We start from the raw sequence: 25,839 nt of genomic DNA, 5'->3' as shown, positions 1-25,839 counted from the left end.
TGCCCGAATGTGTATTCTTAGGAAAATTTTAATGACTGGAGAACTTCTGTAGACACATACATATTACTGCTTCTACACTAGATCATTTGGCAACAAATTGCTTACCACTGACATGCCAAGAAGAAACTTTAAGAAGCAGGCAATACACATCGGTATAATTCATTAACATACTGCCTTACAATCAGTCCCAGATTTATAGGGGGGCAAAAGGGGCAACTGCCCTGGGTCCCCCGCTATACAAAAATTATATAAAACAATATAAAAAAATTGTATACAATAATAAATACTCTTTTATTAAATGTATCTTGGGAAGTAATATTTAGCTGGCTATCATCTGTAAAAGTTTTTACTCTGGACTGGTATATTGTGTATTTTTTAAAAACAAATTTTGGCGGCTCAAGAGAACCACACATAGAGCACTATAAATGACCATGTGTGTGCATGTGTGACCAAATTATATTGTGTCATGCATTTTAAAAATATGTGACTGTCCTTGAGAACGTAAACCAACTTGTGTATAAGAGGACCCCTGAACCTGGATTGCCGCAGGCCTCCCATGGTCTAAATCTGGCCCTACTTACAGTACAATCTCAAACCAGATAAAATGTTCAGTTTCCAGCAAAAAGACTGATGCTAATTCTTGCTAAATGTATGTATAAACCTAACCAGTCCACCATGGAAGCTTGGAGGTCAATGATAAAGATTTCAGTATCCATGCATGTTGTTCTTGAAGAAACAAGTAAGTGCTTGGAGCAAAACATGCTTTTCAAAGTAGAGAGTTTGTCACATTGCAGCGTGTATTACAATGCATATAAAACATAATATATTGGAACATACAGATGAAACTCAAAAAATTAGAATATCGTGCAAAAGTTAATTTATTTCAGTAATGCAACTTAAAAGGTGAAACTAATATATGAGATAGACTCATTACATGCAAAGCAAGATAGTTCAAGCTGTGATTTGTCAGAATTGTGATGATTATGGCTTACAGCTCATGAAAACCCCAAATCCACAATCTCAGAAAATTAGAATATTGTGCAAAGGTGCAATATTCTCGGCTCAAAGTGTCCCACTCTAATCAGCTAATTAAGCCATAACACCTGCAAAGGGTTCCTAAGCTTTTAAATGGTCTCTCAGTCTGGTTCAGTAGGAATCACAATCATGGGAAAGACTGCTGACCTGACAGTTGTGCAGAAAACCATCACTGACACCCTCCATAAGGAGGGAAAGCCTCAAAAGGTAATTGCAAAATAAGTTGGATGTTCCCAAAGTGCTGTATCGAAGCACATTAATAGAAAGTTATGTGCAAGGGAAAAGTGTGGAAGAAAAAGGTGCACAAGCAGCAGGCATGACCGCAGCCTGGAGAGGATTGTCAGGAAAAGGTCATTCAAAAGTGTTGGGGACTTTCACAAGGAGTGGACTGAGGCTGGAGTCAGTGCATCAAGAGCCACCACACACAGACGGATCCTGGACATGGGCTTCAAATGTCGTATTTCCTCTTGTCAAGCTGCTCCTGAAAAAACAACGTCAGAAGCGTCTTACCTGGGCTAAAAAAAACAGACCTGGTCTGTTGCTCAGTGGTCCTCTTTTCTGATGAGAGCAACTTTTGCATCTCATTTGGAAACCAAGGACCCAGAGTATGGAGGAAGAATGGAGAGCACACACTGCAACATGCTTGAAGTCCAGTGTGAAGTTTCCACAGTCTGTGTTGATTTGGGGAGCCATGTCATCTGCTGGTTTTGGTCCACTGTGCTTCATTAAGTCCAGGGCCAACGTAGCCGTCTACCAGGAGATTTTGGAGCACTTCATGCTTCCTTCTGCAGACGAGCTTTATGGGGATGCTGACTTCATTTTCCAGCAGGACTTGGCACCTGCCCACACTGCCAAAAGCACCAAAACCTGGTTCAATGACCGAGGGATTACTGTGCTTGATTGGCCAGCAAACTTGCCTGACCTGAACCCCATAGAGAATCTATGGGGCATTGCCAAGAGAAAGATCAGAGACATGAGACCGAACAATGCAGAAGAGCTGAAGGCCGCTGTTGAAGCATCCTGGTCTTCCATAACAACTCAGCAGTGCCACAGGCTGATAGCTTCCATGCCACGCAGCATTGAGGCAGTAATTGCTGCAAAAGGGGCCCAAACCAAGTACTGAGTACATATGCATGCTTATACTTTTCAGAGGTCCGATATTGTTCTATGTACAATCCTTGTTTTATTGATTGCATGTAATATTCTAATTTTCTGAGATTGTGGATTTGGGGTTTTCATGAGCTGTAAGCCATAGTCATCAAAATTATGACAAATCAAGGCTTGAACTATCTTGCTTTGCATGTAATGAGTCTATCTCATATATTCGTTTCACCTTTTAAGTTGCATTACTGAAATAAATGAACTTTTGCACGATATTCTAATTTTTCGAGTTTCACCTGTATACCCTATAGTTTATTTCTAGCACAATTATTAATGGTAGGCTGTAACTAAACTGCAGGAAAAAAAGCACCATACAAAAATATAAAATGTGAATCTGAAATACACACATATATCTTGAAACAATGATACTGATCACTACATTTTAAATTAGGGAAAGTATACTTGAAGTGTGAGGGGCCATAATTTATGAATTGTATAATTTCAGGACTAAAATTATGGCACTGCTTACATATGATGCAGGAACGGCTTGGTGCTGGAGTAGATACCAGCACAGGATTTCCCACAATTTTGACAAGAACAAGGCAAGAATGGATTGCAAAAAGGTTGACATAGGCTTGGTTCACATCTATGCAGGTTTGGGGCCATCATTTGCATGGGCACAGCAGCACATTTATGTGAATAGGCTGTTGTGCCTGCACTTCCCACAAAAAAAAGGTGCATGTACCATTTTTAAAAATGCAGAGGTCAGGAAATTGCATGGTGATTTTGCACCATGCTATTTCCATGTGGGTCCCCCACCCACAAATACACTGCTTTTTTAAATGCATGGCTGTGCAATTAGTAATGAATGGCAGTCCTGTGTTTAAAACAGCATTGTGTTTTGACAGTGGATGGTTACAGGTGCAGGAATCGCTGATATTCCCGCACCTGCAAACACCAATATAGATGTGAACCAGGCTTTAGTGCTAACCATTAGGTTTGTCAGTTGAACTGCCAAAAGCAATTTCACATATGAAGCTGTGTTGTCAGTAGAGTATTACCTATGCATCCAGGGCATGAGTTGGCATGGATAGATATGTTAAAAATATGTATTTGCACTAATACAGCCTACTGTTTAAATTTTGGGGAAATGTTAGGTACATTCTTCTGCACTCTGCCTCATGCAATCAAGTAGCCACATATCACATGATGCAGAACACAACTGAACACTAATAAAAAAACAAAGAATATGCTGTCTACACAAAAGATCTTTAGTAATGCTGTCTACACAAAAGATCTTTAGTAAAAGAATGTGGTTTCAATGTATATACCACTTTCCCTTTCAAAACATCATATGTCACTGGGCCCTAGATGAGTCAGGCTACTGCGCGACCACATAACCAAGCATACTTCTTATACCCAAAAGTCTGTGATATCACCATCCTTTAATTTGGTTGTGGTCTGTGGGCAGCTCAACAGACAAAATATTGGCTGAATGTGAAGTAGCAAAACAAAATAAGACATTGTGTAAATACTCACCAAACCATGCTTGCTGGTCTCCTTGAACTTCAATAGCTAGGCCAAAGTCTGCAAGTTTAACTGCCGCACCTTTTGATTTGCTAGCTAAGAGCAAATTTTCAGGCTTTTATTTATAAAGAAAATGGGAGAAAAAATGTAATTAGAGAACAGAATCTGTGCAGATCAACAAACCTATCTATCACTGTAAATGTCATATAAAGTATGTGGTTTCGATGGGAATGTAATGTTCTTCACATTTAAATGGAATGATTATTTCTAAGATTATATATATATATTTATATCATTATATTATTTATATTATATATAATCATAATTACAATTTCCTAAAACAGAATTTAGTTTTCTTATTACATTCTTTAAAATAATCAGAATAACCAGATTTGCATGCATAAACCAAATCTAAAACTGAATAGATCTCAAGGGGGCTTATTCAATAATGCCATGTAAATACCAGTGAAGATATGTGAAGCACAGTTTACCCATAGCAACCCATCAGATTTCAGTTTATTGCAGTCTGCTAAATTAAGCTGATTTCTAACTGTTTGCGTTTTGAACTGGTGTTTGGAATAGAATTGATAAAATCTGGAAATAAAATGAAATGAACTCTTTATGAAGTATAGCTGTGAATGCCACTGTGCTCAAAGTAAATTTTTTTAACAATACATTTATTGATGTTTTGTGTTATAATTATTTTTCGACTACTCCATACAGGTTATAAGTTGATATAAAGCTACTAAATACACATAATATGTTGGAACCAATAAATAATTTAATTCAAGTTTAGTAGGAACCACACTTTAAATGAGAACAGGGTTCAGTAATATCAATACCATGCAGTTAGTGAAATTTCATGCATGTTAATTTATCCCCCCAGACTGGCTACATTCGTTCTGATGTTTACAATATGGCACTTATATACTCCAATCTAAATACAGTATTGCTAACATACATATCACGCAACACACAATAGCATGAGTATTACAGTAGTAATACAGATTTATTAATTCTCAAAGTTTAAAATATGCCACAAAGTTGGCTTAGTTACCAAACCATAGAGATAGTAAGTAAGCTATTTTTATGGCATATCTTTGACGCTGGCACCAAGTATTAATTAAAAATATAGATTTATTAATTCTCAAAGTCCTTTGGTCCTGCTAAGTAACCAGTCAAGTCTATTTGAGGCCATAAATATATTGTTTTGAGTTTTGGTTATTTTGGACCACATTTATATTGTGTGTAAGGGTAGGCTGGCCATTAATTGCTGTTTGTAAAACTGATTTACCAGATGGGGGAATCCTCCCAACTATGCCATTGTTTTCAGACTTCCTCGCCGTCAGAATAAACAGATCAGTGCTGCAGTCTATAGCCTGCAGGGTTGATCAAGCAGTTGTTTCCTAACAGGGCGGCTGAACAGAAGTCGACCACTATATTGACTTCTGTTCAACCACAGTGGCCATACATGGAGTGAAATTCGTCAGTACCTCCTGAACTGAGCAAATTTCTATGCATGTATGGCCAGCTTTAGTTACTTGTCTTCAATAATAAGGAGTAAATTAAAATAATACTCAAAACTCTGTTCAGTTGGATGATGGTGACTATAACCCTTTTTATATTTATTGATATTTACCTAAGGAATCTCGCTTTGCCAGTGTGAGGTTTTCAGTAAATGTCCTTCCATCAAAGCTCACATTGTTAAATGGACAGGCACTGGTTATTCCTATATAGTCTGCTCTAACACGGACTATCATAGCAACATGAGCAGTGAAAAGAAGGGTTTGACACAAGAACTCCATACTGCTGCTTCATCCCAGCAAGTATATGCAGCAGAAACCCATGAGCAAAAAGCCAAAATCTAGTCAAAACTTTCTTTTAGACCTGGCAAGAGTGGGATTGCATAATATCTTTCAGGCTTTTATTTGTGGTTCATGTCCTAATTGAGGAGACTTCCCCTCACTTTCTGTCTGCACTGAAAGTCTTGGGAAAATACCTCATTGGGGAGACAGACTACAACAAGAAACAAAACAAGTTTTTTTAGAAAGTAGGAAATGGTTCAAAACTCTGTCAGTTACTGTCTGGGTCTTCCTGTTCCACTGACAACCGCATACCCTTTATTCCTCTTCTCAGTGGGTTCATTGAAAGCAATAAAAACTCAACAGAAGAATTTACATTTCCCAAGTCTATCAAAAAGAGTACATTTTTGGCAGAAGTTGAGATTAAAGTAGCAATCATTCCTGCTTCCCAAAATGTAATATTAAACAAAGATATGGTCTACAACTGGAATTTTCCATAAGAGCTTTAAAGGGCCTATGCCCTGGACTTTGTAATATGAATCTGTAAACCATTACTTTGACCTTATTACAAACAGGACATGGCTGGATTTCTGTTAGAATTTTCTGAAAATCGTGGATGTGTTATCATGGCAGCAGACATCTGGGTTACTTGACAATGAGAGTGTTGTTTTTTTCAAGCTTGAAAATGAGCAATCATGTGCCAATGTAGAAGCTAAACTTCCGCGTTCTCTTTAACTAGTTTAACTAAAGGAGGTTATCATAACAATAGATAAAGATGCAAACATTTTAGGACACTAAGACTCCCAGCTACCCAGTCATAAAAGCTAACAGAAAGCTGGAAATTCTTACCTAGAAACTACCACCCTAGGCTTCCATAGCAAGTCGTGATGTGATGAAATGCCTAGGTATATGCTCACATATGCTCATAGGATTTCTCCTAAAAAGAGGGATCACAAATCAGATTTGATGGTGCTCCTCTTCAGCATAGACCTTGTGACCAAACACATAAGCATCTGCTCATGTACCTGGCCATAGTGAAATACCTAAAAAGTATTTTTGTGAAGGGAAGAAAGCTTGTGCAGAATTATTTTATGTGTTTTGATAGGTCTGCTTTATCCAGTTAAGTTATTGTGTAAAAAATATTTATGAATCTAAATTTCTGTACAGGTGCACATAAATAGTTGTAAAAGTATTAATTTCATCTAATGCAAATTATATGCAATGATTCTGCATACATATTGGTCTTTTAATATGGCTTTGAACTTGCTGCAAATTTATATTATTCTGAATAAGAGGGAGTTTCCTGAGACTAGTACGCTAAAGTGTTACTAAACCCGCATCAGTAAAATAAATCTGTATATGCAGTAAAGCATGCTTGCTATACTCACTGTAGATCCTAAGGGGTTAATCCTCTACATTGTGTAAAAAGGATGTTCAATCCTGTCTTCTCTGATCCTCCCCTTCTTCTACTGTCCCCAAACCCTCTGCTGATAGAACAAAGCCTTGGGGGCCATCTGCACATGCTCAGTTTGGTGTGTCTTGCTAGAAAGTTTTTTCTTTTCTTTGGGAGGGTGCATGTGATCAGCACATGGCCAATCAGAACTGTCCAGACAGAGGGTCGGGGGTTGTGCAGCCTCATAGGTTATTCAGGGGGGAATGAAAACTCCTCCTACAAGCTTTAACCAGTGCTCAGCTGGACACTGATAGCAGTCACAAGACTGCTATATACTGCTGATGGGAAAAGGTATTTAGCAGTTTATATTTGTTAAAATAATTGCATTCTATGTAGTGTGTACTGTGGGAGACCAGATATAGTGAATGCAGGGTCCTGGGTTTAGTCACACTTTAATTCAAGAGTTTCTCTGCATTGCAAAGACTGAGAAAGGCCGTTCTATAATATTATAAATAGCTCAAACATTATGCAATGTTTTCAGGCAGAATTAAGGTTGCCTACACTGTTGGCGCAACATAAGTCAATAAACTTCAGTCATAAGCTTAGATGTGATATACAGTTATGCTCTTAGATTGTAAGCTCCAAGGATCCCTCTTGTATTGAACTGTATTGTTGCTGTATTGTCTCCCGTTATATTGTAAAGCGCTGAGCAATTTGTTGGCACTATATAAATCCTGCATAATAATTATCAATATTTCTACATCTACTACACCCAGAAAGGCTTGAACTTAGTACTGTGTTTACTGCATTTAAGCTTTTGATGGATATTATTTGAACTGAATAGAAATGAGCAATGAATTGTCTTAATAAACGATAGGAGTACATTCACTAACGAAACTGATACATAAATCCAGAGGCCACCTAGAAGCGTTGCACAGAGAAGAGAGAGAAGAGCAGGGATTTCAAATCTCTGGACCACTGGATGTGGGGTCATTGATAGCTCAGCATCACCGGAGGGAAGTACAGTACATACCGGGGACAGGTGGGGAGGGTGTACGGTATTGGTTCACCCTTGCAATTCTCTGTAAAGAATAGTTCAGTTTGCAAATTGATCAGTAATGTAATCCCCATGACCCTCCTTCCTTATTCCATAGCGCTACTGCGTTTTATATCTATATCTGGACATACAACAAGTCCTTCAACGTTGTTATATATGGAAATGGAAGGGTTATCGACACACTCATCTTATTATTCTTCACTCAGGAAAGGTGGGAGAATTTAATATGAAGTGTACAAATATAGGCAATGTTGCATAAAAGACAAGACGTTCTGGAGATGGGCACCCTGTGTAATTGGCATACTGCATTACCTATATTTCAGTAACTATAATAACAGAGCTTTTTACAAGGTGTGCATTTATATATGGCTATGCATACACCACCTTCAAGCTTTCAAAACTCTATCAAAACTACTTCATCTCAATAATTTTCCCGTTTTAAATTATACTATTAAACAAACCACTAGCTGGAACCATTAACAGAATCACACATTCCAAATATATCTGAGGATTAGCTGTACAGCACTAGACTGGACATCGTATTAATTACATTCTAAAACTAAGTAAGAAGAATTCTCAATTTTGTACAAACTGTTGAACTGTGCATTTGGAAATTATTTTGGTAATTAAATTACACTGTAACATGTCTTGAATGCACACAGGATTAAAAGGATATTTTGCAGCTTTTCACATGTGGATACTTTAATTATATCTACATTACTACCGCCATGTTTTAAAGTATAACAAAAGGCAAAACATTTACACCCCGGTCACATCAAGCTCGACTTTGAAATCATGCACTACTTTTCGTGCGATTTGCATAGACATCTGTCAAATGCCTTGCAAATCACACCTGAAAATTGAATGCCCCCCAACTTTGAAACCATGAGACTTCACTGTAAGTTGGGGGGCATTCACAAAGTCGTGTACTACTTTAGAAATCGGTGTAGCTTCGACCAAGTTGGAACCGCACCGTTTTGACCGCTGTAACTGCAGACAATAGGGTGCGACTTGGCATACGATTTACAAGTCGCCTGGCATTCAAATCACATGCCAAGTCACACCCGATGTGACGGGGGTATTAGTTTAATTTTAGATAGAGTGGAGAGGGATTAGAACACTTGTCAGGTTTTTACTGCTGTCTGTGCCCCCATTAGGGAGATTCACCCTCTCTATTTGTCCGGGTTACTATTATCAATGAAAGTGAAAGTAAAACAAAAATCCTACATTTTGGGTGGTCCCCAGGACCATAATAGAAGGGAAATCTTTCAAGGAGACGCTAGTTCTGGTGACAACCATTGATTCCCTCAGGAAGTGAAGGGAAATCTGCCCAATGGGACACAGATGGCAAAAAATAAACCTTACAGGGATTATAACCTTCCTTTGCGCTATCCAAAATGGATATATTTTTTTTTTATTTAGTTCTACTTCAGAAGAACAGGAGGTAGGTGGACTCAGTTATGACACCTGTCATTAGACAGCAAACTTCACAGACAAAATGCATACAACCAATCCGGCTGACTCTGTGCCATTTGATCACTGGCTTGGCCAATCACAGCAAATACAAATATAAACACTGCATGTGTTTACGTTTGAGAATCCTCTCCTTTCACAAAGGAGGAAGAAAAATTATATACTGTTTTATTCAATTATGGGGGATTTTAAATTGGAACTGATCACCAATGTTGGGGGTAGGGGTTTTAAAATGCCATTAACCACAAATGATTTTAGAGTAGAATTTGTATTGCTACTACCTGGCTTTAGTGAGCGACTTTTAACCACCTCAATATCAGCATGTTTCTTCACTTCCAAAAATGTATGGCAAAAAATTAGACCACCATGGCGTATTTACTTTCAAAAAAGGGTATTTTTACAGGATTTGCATTGTTCTGGCACTTTAAGCGACAGTCAAAACATCAAGTTTCTGTTCAAAATGTTTGGTCTTTCTTTCTTTTACAAAGTAAATCTGATACAGTAGTTACTACCAAAGTAAAGCTTTACCAGTCTCACAATTTTTTTGTAAAATTCAATTGGATACAGTGTTACATAACCAAATAATTGTCAGTCAGACTATCACAAAACTGAAAAGTGAAAAAAATGACCTGCTAATGAAGAGGTCTATACAGGCTAGTACTCAAGTGGGTTAAAAAGATATGTCACACTATAGTCAATGCTTCTTTAAATTTAACATCTACAAAATATCTACAATAATGATACACAATGCAGCAGTCACACATGCTGAACAGTAGCCAAACATTGCCATTCCATCAAAGATAACTTTTCATGAAGCTGTCACTTACCTTTAAATCTCGATGGACTACGCCCATCTGATGACAGTGCAGCACAGCCTCCAAGATCTGCTGAATGCAATGACTGCATGCAAACACCAGGGGGTGTGTGTTAGTTCCAAGCTTACACCCACTGTCTGTACACCCTCAGAAGACTGGGTTCAAATGTACAACAAGCAAACAACTGGCATTCTTTAGGATGAATCTCTATGTATCCATGCTACATAAAATCATGAGGTTACAAAATATAAATAAATAATGGACATAATGTGAAAAGTGCCAAGCAAACTTGCAAGGCTTTGTGTTTAATAACAGAAAACTTTTAGTACATTATTTTAAAGTCAAAATGTCATTTTATATAGTGAAATATCTAAAAGATATATATAGCTAGTTGTTTTGCAATTGTAACCCAAGGTCTGAGGACAGAAGTGGGGGTGAAGTCTGCAGACTGCATAAAATGTCATGGCAAACCTTAACTCTCAAAATACATCATGCACAATATATACACACTGCCCAATTATAATAACTACTAGCTATTTATACTGCTAGCCATGATGAATATGGAGCCTGCAGACATCATGCACATACCTTGATGTAACATTTTAAGAGAGGAAGGGAAACGGGCAGAAAAAAAAAAAACAATTCAGCCATTTCCACCCTAAGCACAGCATTAAGCAACTTGTTAGCACCAGATACTGACCTTTAGGTCTCTGTGAACTATGCCATTAAGATGACAATGATTTACACTTTCTAGAATCTGCTGTATACAATGACTGTGAAGATACAAGGGCAGAACGGAAGGGGAAACATTAAAGGCAAATTATTAACAATGTACAATCAACAGAAAACATACACAAAGACATTTTCATGTATCAGGCAGAATTGAAAAACACTATTTGGGGACATAACATGCACACATCAGACATATAACAGTGCTGTCATTTATCATGTGATCAGGAAGTCCATGAAAGTGTACTTATTATCTATACATGGAATTACATACAGGAAAAATAACATGCACATTCCATGCTTAGTAAGAAGGGGCTGAGGAATAATAAGTACATTTTCAACACTGTCATGTTGTGGTTTAATAAAATAACTATTTTCACAGTTAATCAAGGGTTGATCACAGTAGGGTTATGGAAATGTGAATTGTGTGGGAAACATCAGAAAAATGAACAGAGGAACTACAGTACATTGTATTTTAATCTTCTAAAAAGATTAAAAAAATGAATACATAAAAGAAATGTTGCAGAATTACAACCCTACATCAGGCTCTAGTAGAATTATTGAGTGCTTTGATGTCAAATGCAGAGTATTTATGCTCACAATCAATACAGCAAACCTGTTTAAATGGTGAGGATGGTATAGCTCATCATTATACAACACTGAAGACTTACAGTGAGTACAAGACAGTCTTTGTCCACCATGGCTGCATTTTTTATCTGAACAAGAGATCGCAACAGAGTCTGGATACCTACAGTGATTCCCATGGAATACTGAACACTAAACACATTGGGGTTGATTTACTAAAACTGGAGAGTGCAAGATCTGGTTCAGGCGTGCATGGTAGCTAATCAGCTTCTAACCTCAGCTTTTTCAATTAAGCTTTCACAAAAAAAACTGCAAGTTGATTGGTTTCTATTCAGAGCTGCACCAGATTGTTTACGCTCCAGTTTAAGTAGATCAACCCCAAAAATGTCAGCTAGAATGCATATTGAATTTGTGCGTATTTTATAAGAAGTCAAAATTCATGCTTCAGCTTGTACAAAGACATTTATTATAAAGCCCATACTTTTAATTCTAAATATGATTTTCTAAAGGGATGGAACTAAGTCAGCAAGGTATTACAGCATTTTGTGGTAAAGGTGGACGTGGTTGCAGGCCTAGGAAGCTGCTGATACATTTTGTTTAAGCTGAAGAACCAATTTAGTCATTTTTATGTTATAGCAGAATGCTTCAACCTTTCACCTTTTAATGTGGCATCAGTATGGCACTTTAGTGTCTGAATGTGGAGTTCTACGATAAGTAAGGGCATCTCATAGAGCATTAAAGTACATATGCTAACTCAGAATGCATAACTAAATAGCTAGTCTACCCAATCTAGTCAGTGACAACGTTAACAGAAATAAAAGATATAAGCATTCCCAGACTACAATAGAAAAGGTAAAAAAAGTTTGTCACATGCTCTAACTGACCAGAGAGATTGCAGAGCAGGCCAGATATTTGTACAGATCTATCCTAACCAAAAAACTTCACTCCAATCTATAGGAAGTCCCTTCTCTACTATCTTTAAAGCAAGAATTTCTGGAAGCAGCCTCAAAATCACTGCACTTTTTACATTTACACTAAAGTGGCTAAATTCATTTTTACAAAATCGCAAGGTACTTTTACACATGACAGTGTTTACCGTAAACAACTGAACTTATAATAGATATTGGGGTTGATTTACTAAAACCGGAGAGTGCAAAATCTGGTGCAGCTGTGCATGGTAGCCAATCAGCTTCTAACTTCAGCTTGTTCAATTAGGCGTTGACAAAAAAACTGGAAGCTGATTGGTTTATATGTAGAGCTGCACCAGATTTTGCACTCTCCAGTTTACGTAAATCAACCCCATTATTTCCAAAAGAGCAAAGTAACAAAGTACACTGCATCCAACATGATGTAGTGTGCGTCTAAATTGTCCATGCTATATTGTAGAAGAACAATCTCATTTATGTGAAATAAATTTTAGCTAATTTTTTTTTTTTCACACTTCTATGTGAATGTTGTGTTGACCCCTGGCCTTGTAGAAACATATTATAATCTGTATTCTGGGGAAATATAACAAGTCAATAATGCTAATGAAAAACTTTCCTTTCAAGACCTTCTTCTTAATGCAGTAATTAAAGGTTCCTCTTGGGTGAGTGATCCAAATGTTACAAGCACTAAAGGATATCTTGAGCAATCCAATATTTATTAGACCGAAGATCCACCACTGAATACTTACTCTAACAATATAAATTAAAGATTTCTGAAGCATATTAGTCTGCTGTTGGTATTTGAACAACATACAGTTATATAGCCTAACTCATGCTGCAGTTTAATCAAATTAGAAAAGACTCAAACATTTTTTTTCTTACATTCTGCTACAGGTTATAATTAGCACTTTCTCTTCATGGTATTAACTATGATGACAACTGTTTATAAAAAAAATAGTAATCTCAAACAAAAGACTAATTATGCCAACATAAATCTGATAGGATAGAAGTAATTAATTCACCAAATGGAACAGTTTAACAAATTTAGCTATACTGCTTTTCTTTAGTTGAAGTACTGAATCTTTGGCCCAAGTTTTTTTAGTGGACAGATTGAAAAAAATGGTTCATCCACACAATTTTGAACCAGCTGAATTTCAGTCACTGAATGGCCTGCATTAGAACCTCAGATTACAGTTACATTAGATCTACAGTTGCCCTGTGTTTTGTTAGGGGAACGTCCCCCAATGCTACCACCAGGACAAGAAATGAGGAGAAATCTGCAACAGCACCACAGAAAGCAATTAAAAACTGTAGCATGGGTAGAGAGGAAGGTAGAATCTGTCAGCTTTTTGTTGCTATCACTTTCTCAGTTTGTAGATTTTTTTCTTTACCTCGTCTCTCAGTCATAACATTGTAACGTGGGAGAAAAACTCCTGAACAACGCTTAAAGCGAAACTTCACCCAGAAGTTCTGCTTATATGCATCCCACTCCCCCTCTTCTTTGACATTTGTCACTTTTTAGGAGGGGGAGCGGGATTTTAAGATATACTTAAACTAGACAATATTTCTCTTTAAATTTGATTTATGAAAAACTTAAGGGCACATCTTGTTTGGGAAAGCCATGCCAATTCCCAACTGGTAATGAATCCTAAGTAATTTTGTGATGCACTAACTAGGCTGACCACATACAGCACATTTTGATCCATCTGTTTCAAGTACCCCATGAATAAAGAAGGAGTGATTCTTTTATTGCTTTATAGAAAAACACATCCTCACTTGGTGACAACTGCTATGGTACAAGTCCACAGCAGGATGTACCTGCAAGATCTGCTAATCTATACCCAACTTTATGCTTTCTATGATTGTAAATGATTGTTTCAAACAATATTTCACTTTAAAAAGACCAATACAACAACTGAAAAGAATGAGGCACCTGAATTTGATTACCGGCAGGGCCAAAAATTTTGGTTTGATTAAATGACTGTTTACAAAATTAACTGCCCAATTAATAACTCTTTTTTAAATATAATATTCTTTCACCAAATCTATTGTAATTTCTAATGGTCATACTGTTGCATTAGGGATCCATAAAATATTCCAATGCAGCATAATACAATGGCATAAAGGCAATCTAACTGCAAAAATCTGCAAGATAAGCATTTTGTATGCTTTCATTGTAAAGGTCAAACCTTTTTAATTTGCTACAATGCCTTTTTAAATCAATAGGCTCGCTAATTCAATGAAATATACACATTATTTTGTTTACTTGTGATTAGTGTTGTTTTTAATAACCTTATTGTTAAAAAAAATTAAAGAAATAGAAAAAAAAAACAAGAAAAATAAATGTGGGCATACCAAGTAGTGCTTGGGATCCGAAACACACATTGGGCACAGGATTACAAGGTAATGTACACATTATAGATATATGCATATGATATATTTTCATACATATATTACACAAGTTTGATGAACGTATGTAGAATAACATAAAATAAATTGTGACAATAGCCAAAATAATTTATATACCAAATGTAAGTGATTGTCATTTCCATACAATAAAACTTCAATTAGAAGAAAGATGTGCCTGTAACAGATATTTTTTTTAAAAATGGGATGTTATCAGTTTTCTAATGAATAGGGGTACAAGTCATGTCATGAATTGTCTGAATGTATTTCCTGAAAGAAAGAGTAAAACGGCAAGTAAAGATAATATCTAAACATTATGTCAGTGAATATAACAACTGTTATAACTCCAGTTTAAAAGGAAACTTGTGTAATATATGGGATAATGTACTCCCTGTTTCTGTAAAATAAAAAGATTTTAGAGCCTTAGTGTTCCAAGGCCTACGTAATTATACTCGGAAAAGCACAGTTATGCATTATAATTGACATGATACCTCTAATAGCCTTGTATTTTACGGAGGTAGGTACATTATCGCCATTACATATACATATATGTACATAACAGACACACATTCTTGTAAGTAGCAGGTACCATATATGCATATGGCTCGAATAATCATTGTCACATCAATGACTACTGCATTCTGATGCACTAAACAGGTAACTATATAGAGAACTCCATGGCTGAGAGAAGAAAAAGCATGACCACACTTGGCTCTTGTTAGAAAATGTAAACTTACAGAAAGAGAAAAACTCAATGTGGTGAACAATTACACTGTTTGTAATTTAGTAAACTTAAAGTAAAACTCCAGTCAAAACGTTTTTCATTTTAGGATAGAGCACGGATGGTCAGAACCTTTTTAGTATTTTTTTTTCTTTTTTGCTGGCTTCATTGGTGACTGTCCCTCTCTTCCTGTCACAATGGCCACATTTCCAGCAGAACAAATAAGTAGGTGAAAATTCTTCTGAAATGGAGAGAGGCAGCAAAAAAAAAAAAAATGTGCATTTTCACACACAACATGTATGGCATGAGATTTCAGTTTATGATCTCAGTGAAAAAATGGATAGACACTTTACAGTGTTATTGGCATAGCCACGTAAGGCTTACAAGGTGACATTTCAGAGTGATGAGTGAGCGCAGGTCTACTATGGCAGCCAGACCTGCTTATATTTCTGTAGCATCAGAGATGCCCCGAATTACAAAAATTTCAGATTGTAGTCGTTAGCTCTTTTATACAAGACCATTTATGTATACGTAAATGATATGCAAGTCTTGTATTAAAAGCAAACTTGCAGATGCTTAGACACTTACACCACCTGAAAAAATGTGTTTTTTTTTTAAACTGACATTCTTATAAAAGGAAAGACACAAATAATGAATAAATGGTGGTAATCCCTCAAGATAAACATGGGAAGGAATAAACAATTATATGTTTTCTTTAAGGGCCTATTCACACTAATGAGCCACACTGAATGCTTGGCAGCCAGTGTGTGCTGTGCAGCATAATATCGAGGCGCTGATTCCAGTGCATCACGCTGTTGACTTTTTACACAGAAACACTGTGGTGTGAACTAACACCATAGAAATCTGTCCTGGAAATAGCTACCAAGGCAGTTCGACCACATCTGGTGTGAACAGGCCCTAAGTAATTAAGGATCCATGTTGGTCGTTTTTCCAGGCATTTTTTTTAGCCCTTATACAGGCTTTTTAGCTATTTTGCGTTCATTTTCAGCTTGTGTGGTTTTTAAAATTATTTTTAGCCAATATAAAGCTAGTTACCAATCATGAAAATGCACAAAAGATGTATTTTATGTGTTTCTCCCAGTGAAGTATATTGGGGTCAAAACACATGGCTATGACCCAAAAGAAGTTCATATATTTTTTCAGCAATGAGATTCAAGCGACACTACTCTCGGGTGTGAATGGGCATCGCTAAAAAATAATGGAAAAAATGTCAAACGTTGATGGATTTCTGGTAAACCTTCAAATCAGGCTTCAAATCGCCCATTTGTGAATAGGGATGTAAATCTATCCACAAAGTTTCACACTGAAAGCCTTTAGAATGAGAGGTCAACAGGTTTATTGTAACAACGTAAGCCTTGTAATTTTTATCCTCCATATTACCAAAACAGGCCTATAATATGTACAGCAATTGTTTATAACATTGGTACCACAACACCTGAAGACTCCTTACTTTCCACTGGAACATCTTTCAATGCATGCACAGTGTAGGGAAAATTAAAATACCTGTAAGCTTACCTGGCATCTGCTTCACTATAGTATTCTCTTGCAACTATATCTTCAAATAATTCTCCACCAGTAACTCTGTTGAAAAACAGAAACATATGTAGCTAAATAAGTGTTTTATTATGTTCACCTTAAAGAAAAACTCGAAAACTTCAGATTTTACTGCTGTCCGTGTTCTCATTTGAGATATTGTCCCTCACTTCCTGTCCCACTGACAATATTGTAAGGCTACTGAACAGTACCTGTATCCAATCAGCTACAGGCACTGTTCAGGTACTCTGACAGCTGACGATAACTGCTGTCAGAATACAGTCCAGCAGGAGGATTCATCAATCCATGTCCTTTCTGTGGATGGAGGAATCTGTTTTCTGATTTCTTTTGTTTATATAAAACATTGAACAAAAGAACTCTTTTAAAATATGGACAGCTTAAGGCTGAGTGAGGGCAAATATCTCCAGCAACAGTATTAAAACATTTTTTGTACAGCTAGGGAAGACTAGAATATTCTTCAGTTATTGACTACTGTATGTCCCCCCCCCTCATTGGGGATTTCCCATATTACTTGCAATGTTGACTCTAAGACAAAAAGAGAGCACAGATCTCCCCAGTGAGATCACAGGTAACAATTAAATCTGACAGAGGGTCTAACTTTTTCCCCACGCTGCCACATTTTAACCAAAACAGTAAATTTCTATAATACAATTAAAGAGTAGAAATAGAAAAGTCAGCCTTCGTTAGAAGAAAAATCGAATCTGTTTATAATGAAAAACATTTTTTTTTCCAATTGATTTATTAATTAGAAATTATGTAAAGGTTTTTATTTCATATATTCATAAGTGCTAAAAGCAAACAAAAAAATAAAGGTCAGCCTTATAAACAAGTCTTCATTTCATTTATCATCACATGTTATATTACAAAGGTATACCATACAAATAAGAACAAGCACTTTAGCCTCCTGGAGTGGTTATCTCTAGATTCATTTATATTGGATCACTTAATGGACTCTTGTATATGATTTTATCACAAACACTTGTGTCACTTTATATTTGATGATTTTCTGGTCACTAATTGGTACTAATTGCACTTTATTATCGATATGTTGATAATCAATGATTCACTATTTGTCATTTGCATATGCACTTTAATTCTGATTTTAACGCTGCACCCATATTTTTATCATTATACCATACAAATAACTACATCCCTTGCCTCCTGTAACCTGTTTAATCACCATCCTTGAAGCTGCCCATGCCTAAAAAACATGTCTAAGGCAGTCCATACATACATAATTTTGTTTTTGTTCAGTTGAATGAAAAAAAAAAAGATCCAAATTGATGTGTGAATAGGAATCCTCCTGCTCTATAGTGTTTTGATGGTGGGGAGCCTTTCCTGCCGTCCGAACACAATGATCAGTGATGCTGGCTATAGGTGGTGGCACTGATCATTTTGAAAAAAACCCAACAAGTTAGTTGCACAGAAGCCAATCAGTAGATCCACTTCTGTACAACCATGGTGCCCATATATGGGTCGAAATACGGCTGGTCCTTGTTGAAATGGCTGAATTTTGATCCATGTTTGGCTGGCTTAAGGGACAGCTCGGTTTAGTTCTGATACCTAACCTTCCACAGATTTCTGTGGTCCAGGTGTTTGAAGAAAGTTAAAAGCAGATTTTAAGCAAGTATACTAAACCATGTATTAACAAATTCAAGTCTGGACACTTCCACCCCCTTCCAGTCCAGGCCAATTTTCAGCTTTCAGCGCCCTTACACTTTGAGTGACAACAGTGCACCCAAATGATTTTTTTAGCATTTTTTGAGACAGATATAACTTTCTTTTGATGGTATTTAATATTATAAAATTTTGCAAATAAATAATATTTCTTCATAAAATTAGGCCAAAATGTATTCTGCTACATTTTACCCCTTGTTTGGAAGTAGACAGTCCAAGGTATTTAGTAAGAGGCATAGTGAGTTTTTTGAAGTTGTAAGTTTTTGTCAGTTTTTTGGAAAATTAAGAAATTAAATACATTTTTTTCTTACAAAGTTGTCATTTTAACAAGCTATTTCTCACACACAGCATAGGCATATGTGCAATTATACTCCAAAACACATTGTGTTATGCTTCCTGAGTATGAGGATACCACATGTGTGAGACTTTTTCACAGCCTAGATGCATATAGGGGTCCAAAATCCAAGAAGCATCTTCAGGCATTCCAGGGGCATAAATTATGCATTTAATTTCTTGACTACCTATCACATTTGTGGATGCCCTGGAGCACCAGGGCAGTGGAAACACCCAGAAAATGATCCCATTTTGGAAAGCAAACACTCCAAGATATTTTCTGAAAGAAAAATTGAGTCTGTTGAAAATGTAATTTTTTGCCACACGTTTTTGGAAAATGTAGGAAAGAAAATGAAAATTTTTTTTTACATATAGTTGTCAATTAATAAAATATTTCTAAGAAACAGAATTGACAAACTTGGAAATACACCCCAAAACACATTCCGCTACTTCTCCCGAGTGTGACGATACCACATGGGTAAGACTTTTTCACAGCCTAGGCACACAGCGTGGCCCAAAATCCAAGGAGCACCTTCATGCTTTCTAGGGACATAAATTACACATCTAATTTCCTGAATAACTATTACATTTTTGCAGGCCCTGGAGCACCAGGACAGAGGAAACACTCACAAAATGATCCAATTTTAGAGAGTAAAAATTCAAAGCTATTTTTAGGAAGCATGGGGAGTCTTTTGAACACTTAATTTTTTTGCCACAAGATTTTGGAAAAATATTTCTCACACATAGTATGGGCATACTTAGAATTAAATTTAGAATCAACGTACAAGTATGTTAGCCCTCAATGGCACTGCTTCCATTTATAGAATGTGGGCGGAGGAGAAATGGTTCATGATAAAGATATACTAAAGTTGGTGGGATTCTGTTTACATGTAAAGTATTATTATACTAATTAATACATAAGAATAATGAGTTTGGTTTCTCAAAGATTGGTGCTGCCACTATTTTTCTCAAATAAAAGAACAGATTTCCAAAGATTCCTGACTTTCAGTTTAGACTACACACAGTTTACAAATACAGATTTAAAGTGGTTCTAAAGCCTTAAGGTTTTTTACCTTCACCTTAATACATTCTATGCATTAAAGTAAAATAAAACTCAGTGCCAAAGGATCTCCCCCTCAGCTCCTGTATGCTTGCCTGAGCCCGATCTTGATCCAGTGCTGTGAATGAGAGCATTGGCTCTCTCTCTCTCCTCACTGGGCAGATAGATAGCAACAGGAGACATTTTCTCCCACTGCTGTCAATCAAATTCTGTGACGAGGGCGCGGGTGCCCCATAGAAAGTATCTTTCTATGGGGGCACTTGCTAGAGAAGAGGAGCCAAAAGCCCCAGAGGGGGACCTGAGAAGAGGAGGATAGGGGCTACTCTGTGTAATACCAGGACACAGAGCAGGTAAATATTACATGTTTATTATTTTAATTAAAAAAATGATGCTTTACTACCACTTCCACAAATTATTTAGAAGAACAATATGGTGACACTGTCTGCTCCCAGATCATTATTTCAACAAGCAATGCTTTACAGAGTGCACAAAATAATATCCATGACCAATCCTATTTCCATTATGCTCATCTATTAACAAGCATGTAATTTTATGATTACAGCTCACTCTGGAACAAGCTGCGAAACCCATTACATTTTAGGTTCTATTAATTTACTATCCACTTTCACAAGATGTATCTGATACTGTCCTGGTTCTGTTGATCCTAAGAAGGCATATTTCAAACAGACAACACCACATCATGATAACAAAGTATTTTTTAGCTTAGGGTGGCTATTCCCTGATTTCAGTAAGCAATGTGATCAATTTGGGCACAGCTTGAAATGATCAGGTTTGGGTCAAGTGATGAAGGAATACTATAGAAGGCAATAATGAGGGCTTCTTCACTGGAAGTTCTCATTATTGCAAACAGAGGGAAATACAGGTCTAAAAGTACAGTGTACATGATAATCTATACATGATGCCCTGCAAGTATGTTTGTCTGCACAGTACGGGACCTCTGTTTAGTAAATAATTTAAGACATTTAAGTAAATGTCTCAGACAATGGGTCCAACAAATTATGTATGGAACATTGATCTGTGCTGCACCATGTATATCTTATGCACGAGTGTGCACAGAGTGATCCATATATACCAAGGTTCTGCACAGATCTCTCCATTTTAGGAACATTTTACACAATGACATCGCACACCTGGGGTGCCACCACTGTGCAATGAGTATTACAGAAAGCTAAAGTAGCACATTGTCCACATTGGGCACAGTGTGAAATGATCAAGTTGGGATCAAGCAATGTATGACTATTACAGAAGGTCATAATGAAGGCTTCCCCATTGGAAGTGCTCATTATTGCACACAGAGGAAAGCACAGGTCTAAACGTATACAGTGTACATGATAATCCATACATGATGCCCTGCAAGTATGTTTGTCTGCACAGTACGGGACCTCTGTTTATTAGGTGTGTATCGGACAATCACAACAGTGTCACTGTACTCCCTGTATTGCTAGGGGGAGCTTGGGGGGGGGGGGGGAATACAACAGAGCTGCCTGCTTGTCAACCCCCATGTAATAGCAATAAAGTTTAGTGAAAAAAGAAAGTTTAAAAAATAAAGTTATACCCAAGGACCTAGCCCCCTCCCCAACGTAAAACCCCTGCCCCTATATACAAGCACATAATGCAGAATGTTAGAGAACCCGATGTGGGAAGGAAAGAGCCTGTGGTCTGGTAACCATTGTGGACTGGAGTGTTCTGTTTCTATCCAGTGAGCACTATGGTCTGTGTCTGTGTCTCCTTATGAACCTATTGGTTCCTGAGCATTTCTCAAAAGTGGTCACTGACTGGAAAGAAGATCAGTGGAGGCTGTGATATAATGCGATCTATTCCCTCCAAGTAACAGAGAGAAAAAACGCTTGAACACGCATGAATTCATTAATAAATCACTATTTGAAATGAATGAATGAATGCCTAAATACTTGGCATGGCTAAACATGCCTAAACACGTTAAATGCGTTTACAAGTGTCAAGAGTTTTTTCTACCAAAATACTGCTGCCAGGATGAAAAGGCGGTATTAAACCCAATACCCATAATGTAATATATTGCAACTTACAAATCATTAGCAGTGATGGCTGCATTAGTTCTTTTTTAAGACTTTCTCTTTTGTTTTCACTTGGTGATGTAGTCGGTAACACACCTTCTGTATTAGAGTGCCTCTTCTCTGCATGAAGGAGCACAGAGGGAACATTTGGACAGCAGACACTCCATATAACATTTTATAAGCAGTTAGAGCAAACAGTTTTTTCTTTTCGGTATGAAGGTTTTACATAAATAAATAAATAAATAAATAAAAAGGTGTTCATTGTAAAGCACTCCTGCGAGTGTTAAATGGTTTGTCTCATCTCTGTAACTGATACATCTACAAGAGAGCTTGTTCTTTTGAAGAACAATAGATTTTTTTTTGGCCAGGTGAAAATAAAGGAAAAAAAGCCATAAAGTGAAACCGAATGCAGCCATCACATCTAAGAAATTGGTAAGCTGCAATATAATAAAAATTTGGGTTTACTATCGCTTTAAATATATATCTAAATGAAATTAATAAGCAAATTTGATGCAACTAATTTTTTTTCCATTTATGAATCTGCAAAGTTGTACTTACACCTAACATTTTCTTCTGACAATTCTAAAACTCAACTGGAAACGTGTGCTACTATGATGAACTGGATCTCCTGCTGCATAGATTTCTATATTATAATGGATTTTTTTTTACACTCTAGTTCTATTTCTTTGCAATGCTTCAAAGTAATGTCTTTTGTCTGCTTGTCAAAGGTTAAAAGGGCCTTTGAACAAAGCTTTTATCTCCTATTTAGGCATTGATTTTTCTCTTGAAATAGGCACACTCAATAGGAGTTATTTAATCTTGCATAGCATGGTGGTAAGTGATTCAGGGACTGTCTAAACATAGTCTTAGATCATCTGCTTCTGATAATATGGTGGACAATCACAATTTTTACCAATTCAATTCAAGCCACTTGAAAAAAATAAACCAAAACTCAAAAAGAGTATAGAGTTTTAGTAAATCATATTTCCTATTACTAGTTATGCAAACCTAAAATGTTATATTCCTGATATATGTCTGTAAATGTAATTGTATGTAATTGTATGAAAAGTATCCTGCTCTCTTTGTATTGCTTCCCTTGTGTGAAATCCCTGGTGTTCCTGTCAGTCCCTCTGCTTTCCTTTTAAAAACTGACCACACTAGGCAGAAGAGCACAGCATGGTCAGTTCTCTAGCTGTGTTAGGAACTCGGCCTGCTCTTCATTAATGATCAAACGTCTGCTGACATCCCCCCCCCCAACCAGACACAGTCTTTCACTGAGAAGACCAATGTGCTGCTGTTTTTCCTTCACTAGCTCCTATTCAGCTGAGAAGACAGTGAATGTAATCACTTATTAAAAAAAGGTAAAAAAGGTGTATATAATGTTTTTTATATTTATAAACAAACGTTTTGCATTTAATTTCTATTTTAAACTGAAGGTGTTTTTTTTTTACTAGGTAAGGGTTCACAATCACTTTAAGGCTCCATGCACACTGGACTGAAAAAACATCAGTCCAAATGGCAGAAAAAAAAATACTCATATACAGCGTTTTTTTGTACAATGTTTAGGAGCGTTTAACAGCGTTTAGTGGTTTTTCAGCCAGAAAACACAAACCAGAAGGCTTTTTTTCTTTTTCTTTCTGGAAAAGCTGATCTTTTAAATGTGCCTCTATAAGTCCTAATGTGAATGGACACATAGGACAACACTGAGATGTTTCTGCCAGCAAAACACAAAACTGCTGTAGAAGCAGCGATTTTTAAGCCATTGTGCACCAGTTCAAAACCCAACAGGTTGAAAACCCACTGCACCAAGTTGTAAGTATCTTCCAAATTTCTTTATCTTAACACCTACAAATGGCTTTATATATTCATCTTACATAATTCATTAAAAACGATCAACATTGGGGTTCAGAGCATTCAGCAATTTTCATTTGCTGCAAGAACTAACCCTGTATTGCAAATAGTTTTCATGTAATGCAGTATATAGAGGGACATTCAGCCTAGGTTCACACTAGTCCGGTGCAGGTAACCGCATGTGATTCGGACAGGAAATCCAGTGCAGTATGATTTGAGTTTATTCATTTTGCACAACAAAGGTGCATGCACCTTTTTTATGCTGCATTGGAATCGGATCTCATGGTGCTCACACCCATGTAATCCGATTGAGCCAATCACACTGCATTTTGCAAACTGCTCTTGGAGTGTCGTTAATTTAACATTGACACTCGCAGCGGTTGGCATGGATGTAGTGCAATTTTGATGTGGTGCAGGAAACTCACAAGAATCGCTGTGAATCCCACACCACATCATTGTGAACCTAGGCTTAATCATCAATTCAGGCTGACACCAGCAATCAATCTCCACACAGGCACTCTTCCTAATAACCTGTTTGCAGTGATTGCCACTGTGATAAAAGCCAGCTGAAGAGTATTTGTACTTGAACCCTACAATGTTCTGTAAGTTTTCATAAACCTGGTGAAAGTTAGATTACATTTCATTTACTTTGACAATTACACCTGGGTCAAACAAGAACTATGATGAGTGGTCTACTTTCTACTCCTAACCAGGTGGAAAGACCTTACCGCACTTCAAGGGGAATTTCTTCCAGCCAACAGAGACTTTACCTGCCCTCTATGCTGTCTCAAGGTCCTTTGTAAAGAACAACCTTTTATACAAACTCACTTTCCACTGTAAGTTACCTACAGATGTTACTTTTCTACAGAAGACGGAAAGAGGCCACTTAACCACTGAACAACAGAAACAGATTCCACATTACAGAAAGGAAGATTTAGAATCTATACCAGTATTTTGTAGCTCTGTGTGCTCATTGGGGAGACCCCCCCCCTCTATTTTAGTTCCAACAGTTATTAGAATAAAAGGTAGGAGAAAATCTCCAAAATTTGACATCTGTTTTGGTGCCAGCTGTGAATAGGCAGCACTTCTCCTCATTTGAGGAAGACCCTTTCTCACAAGTTGTGTCTTTGGAATGGGAAGTGAGGTGAAATAGACTTGACAAAAACAAAGCAAAAAATTTGGTTGCAGTTTGTTGGAAATTATAAAACTGGTACTTATGCAATGTTTATATAAATTTAACACATGACTCCAACCTTGAAAAGCAGATTACAAGGAGGATGAATGTCAAAAAACAGGGGTGCTCAACCTGGGGCTTGCGGAGCCCTCTGATGTGGTCTGCGACCTCAAACCAGGGAAGCCATGCTCTGGGATGATGGGTCCGCAAGCCCAGATCGTAATCAACGGGTTGCCAACCAGCAATCCCAGAGCATCAGAGTGCATGGAGCTGGTGCTGGAGAAAGCAGGAGCCGCAAAAGCCAATGCTTCCACTGTAGTGCCGGCTCCTGTCCCATATACAGGCACTGATCCTTTCCATTTTCCTCCTGCAACTGATGAAATAGACAGAGTCCTTGTAAAACGTAAACAAAGTCAGTGTTCACACTAGTGCCATCCACTCTTTTTTTGAATGTGATTATACAGTGGGTAAACATCCAAAAGGGACTGGTCCCACAGAAAATAATGATCTTGATTGTTGTTGAAAATCTTCAATATACTTTTCAA

The 25,839-nt window shown here is 37.1% G+C and overlaps 1 protein-coding gene across 14 annotated transcripts in view; it reads right to left on the bottom strand.

Moving 5' to 3' along the window:
- The window catches only part of CAMK2D (calcium/calmodulin dependent protein kinase II delta), a 319,896-nt gene that overhangs the window by 101,742 nt on the left and 192,315 nt on the right, over positions 1-25,839 (bottom strand). For 8 of the 14 annotated variants that reach the window (XM_089691802.1, XM_089691797.1, XM_089691806.1 and 5 more), the window contains exons 5-7: positions 17,107-17,172; positions 10,904-10,976; positions 3,676-3,778 (exon numbers count right to left, since the gene is read on the bottom strand). In XM_089691802.1, coding sequence (XP_089547928.1) covers positions 3,676-3,778; positions 10,904-10,976; positions 17,107-17,172 — 242 coding nt within the window. Of the gene's footprint in view, positions 1-3,675; positions 3,779-10,215; positions 10,289-10,903; positions 10,977-17,106; positions 17,173-25,839 lie in introns of all 14 variants that reach the window. The other 6 variants (XM_089691803.1, XM_089691799.1, XM_089691796.1 and 3 more) reach the window with 1 other exon arrangement.

This window comes from Staurois parvus, unplaced genomic scaffold (genome assembly GCF_062004578.1).
Source record: "Staurois parvus isolate SC_StPar_1 unplaced genomic scaffold, SC_StPar_1.0 ptg000572l, whole genome shotgun sequence".
NCBI classification, from domain to species: domain Eukaryota; kingdom Metazoa; phylum Chordata; class Amphibia; order Anura; family Ranidae; genus Staurois; species Staurois parvus.
Note: the sequence above shows the minus strand (reverse complement) of the source record. Positions and strands in the feature narration are given on the sequence as shown.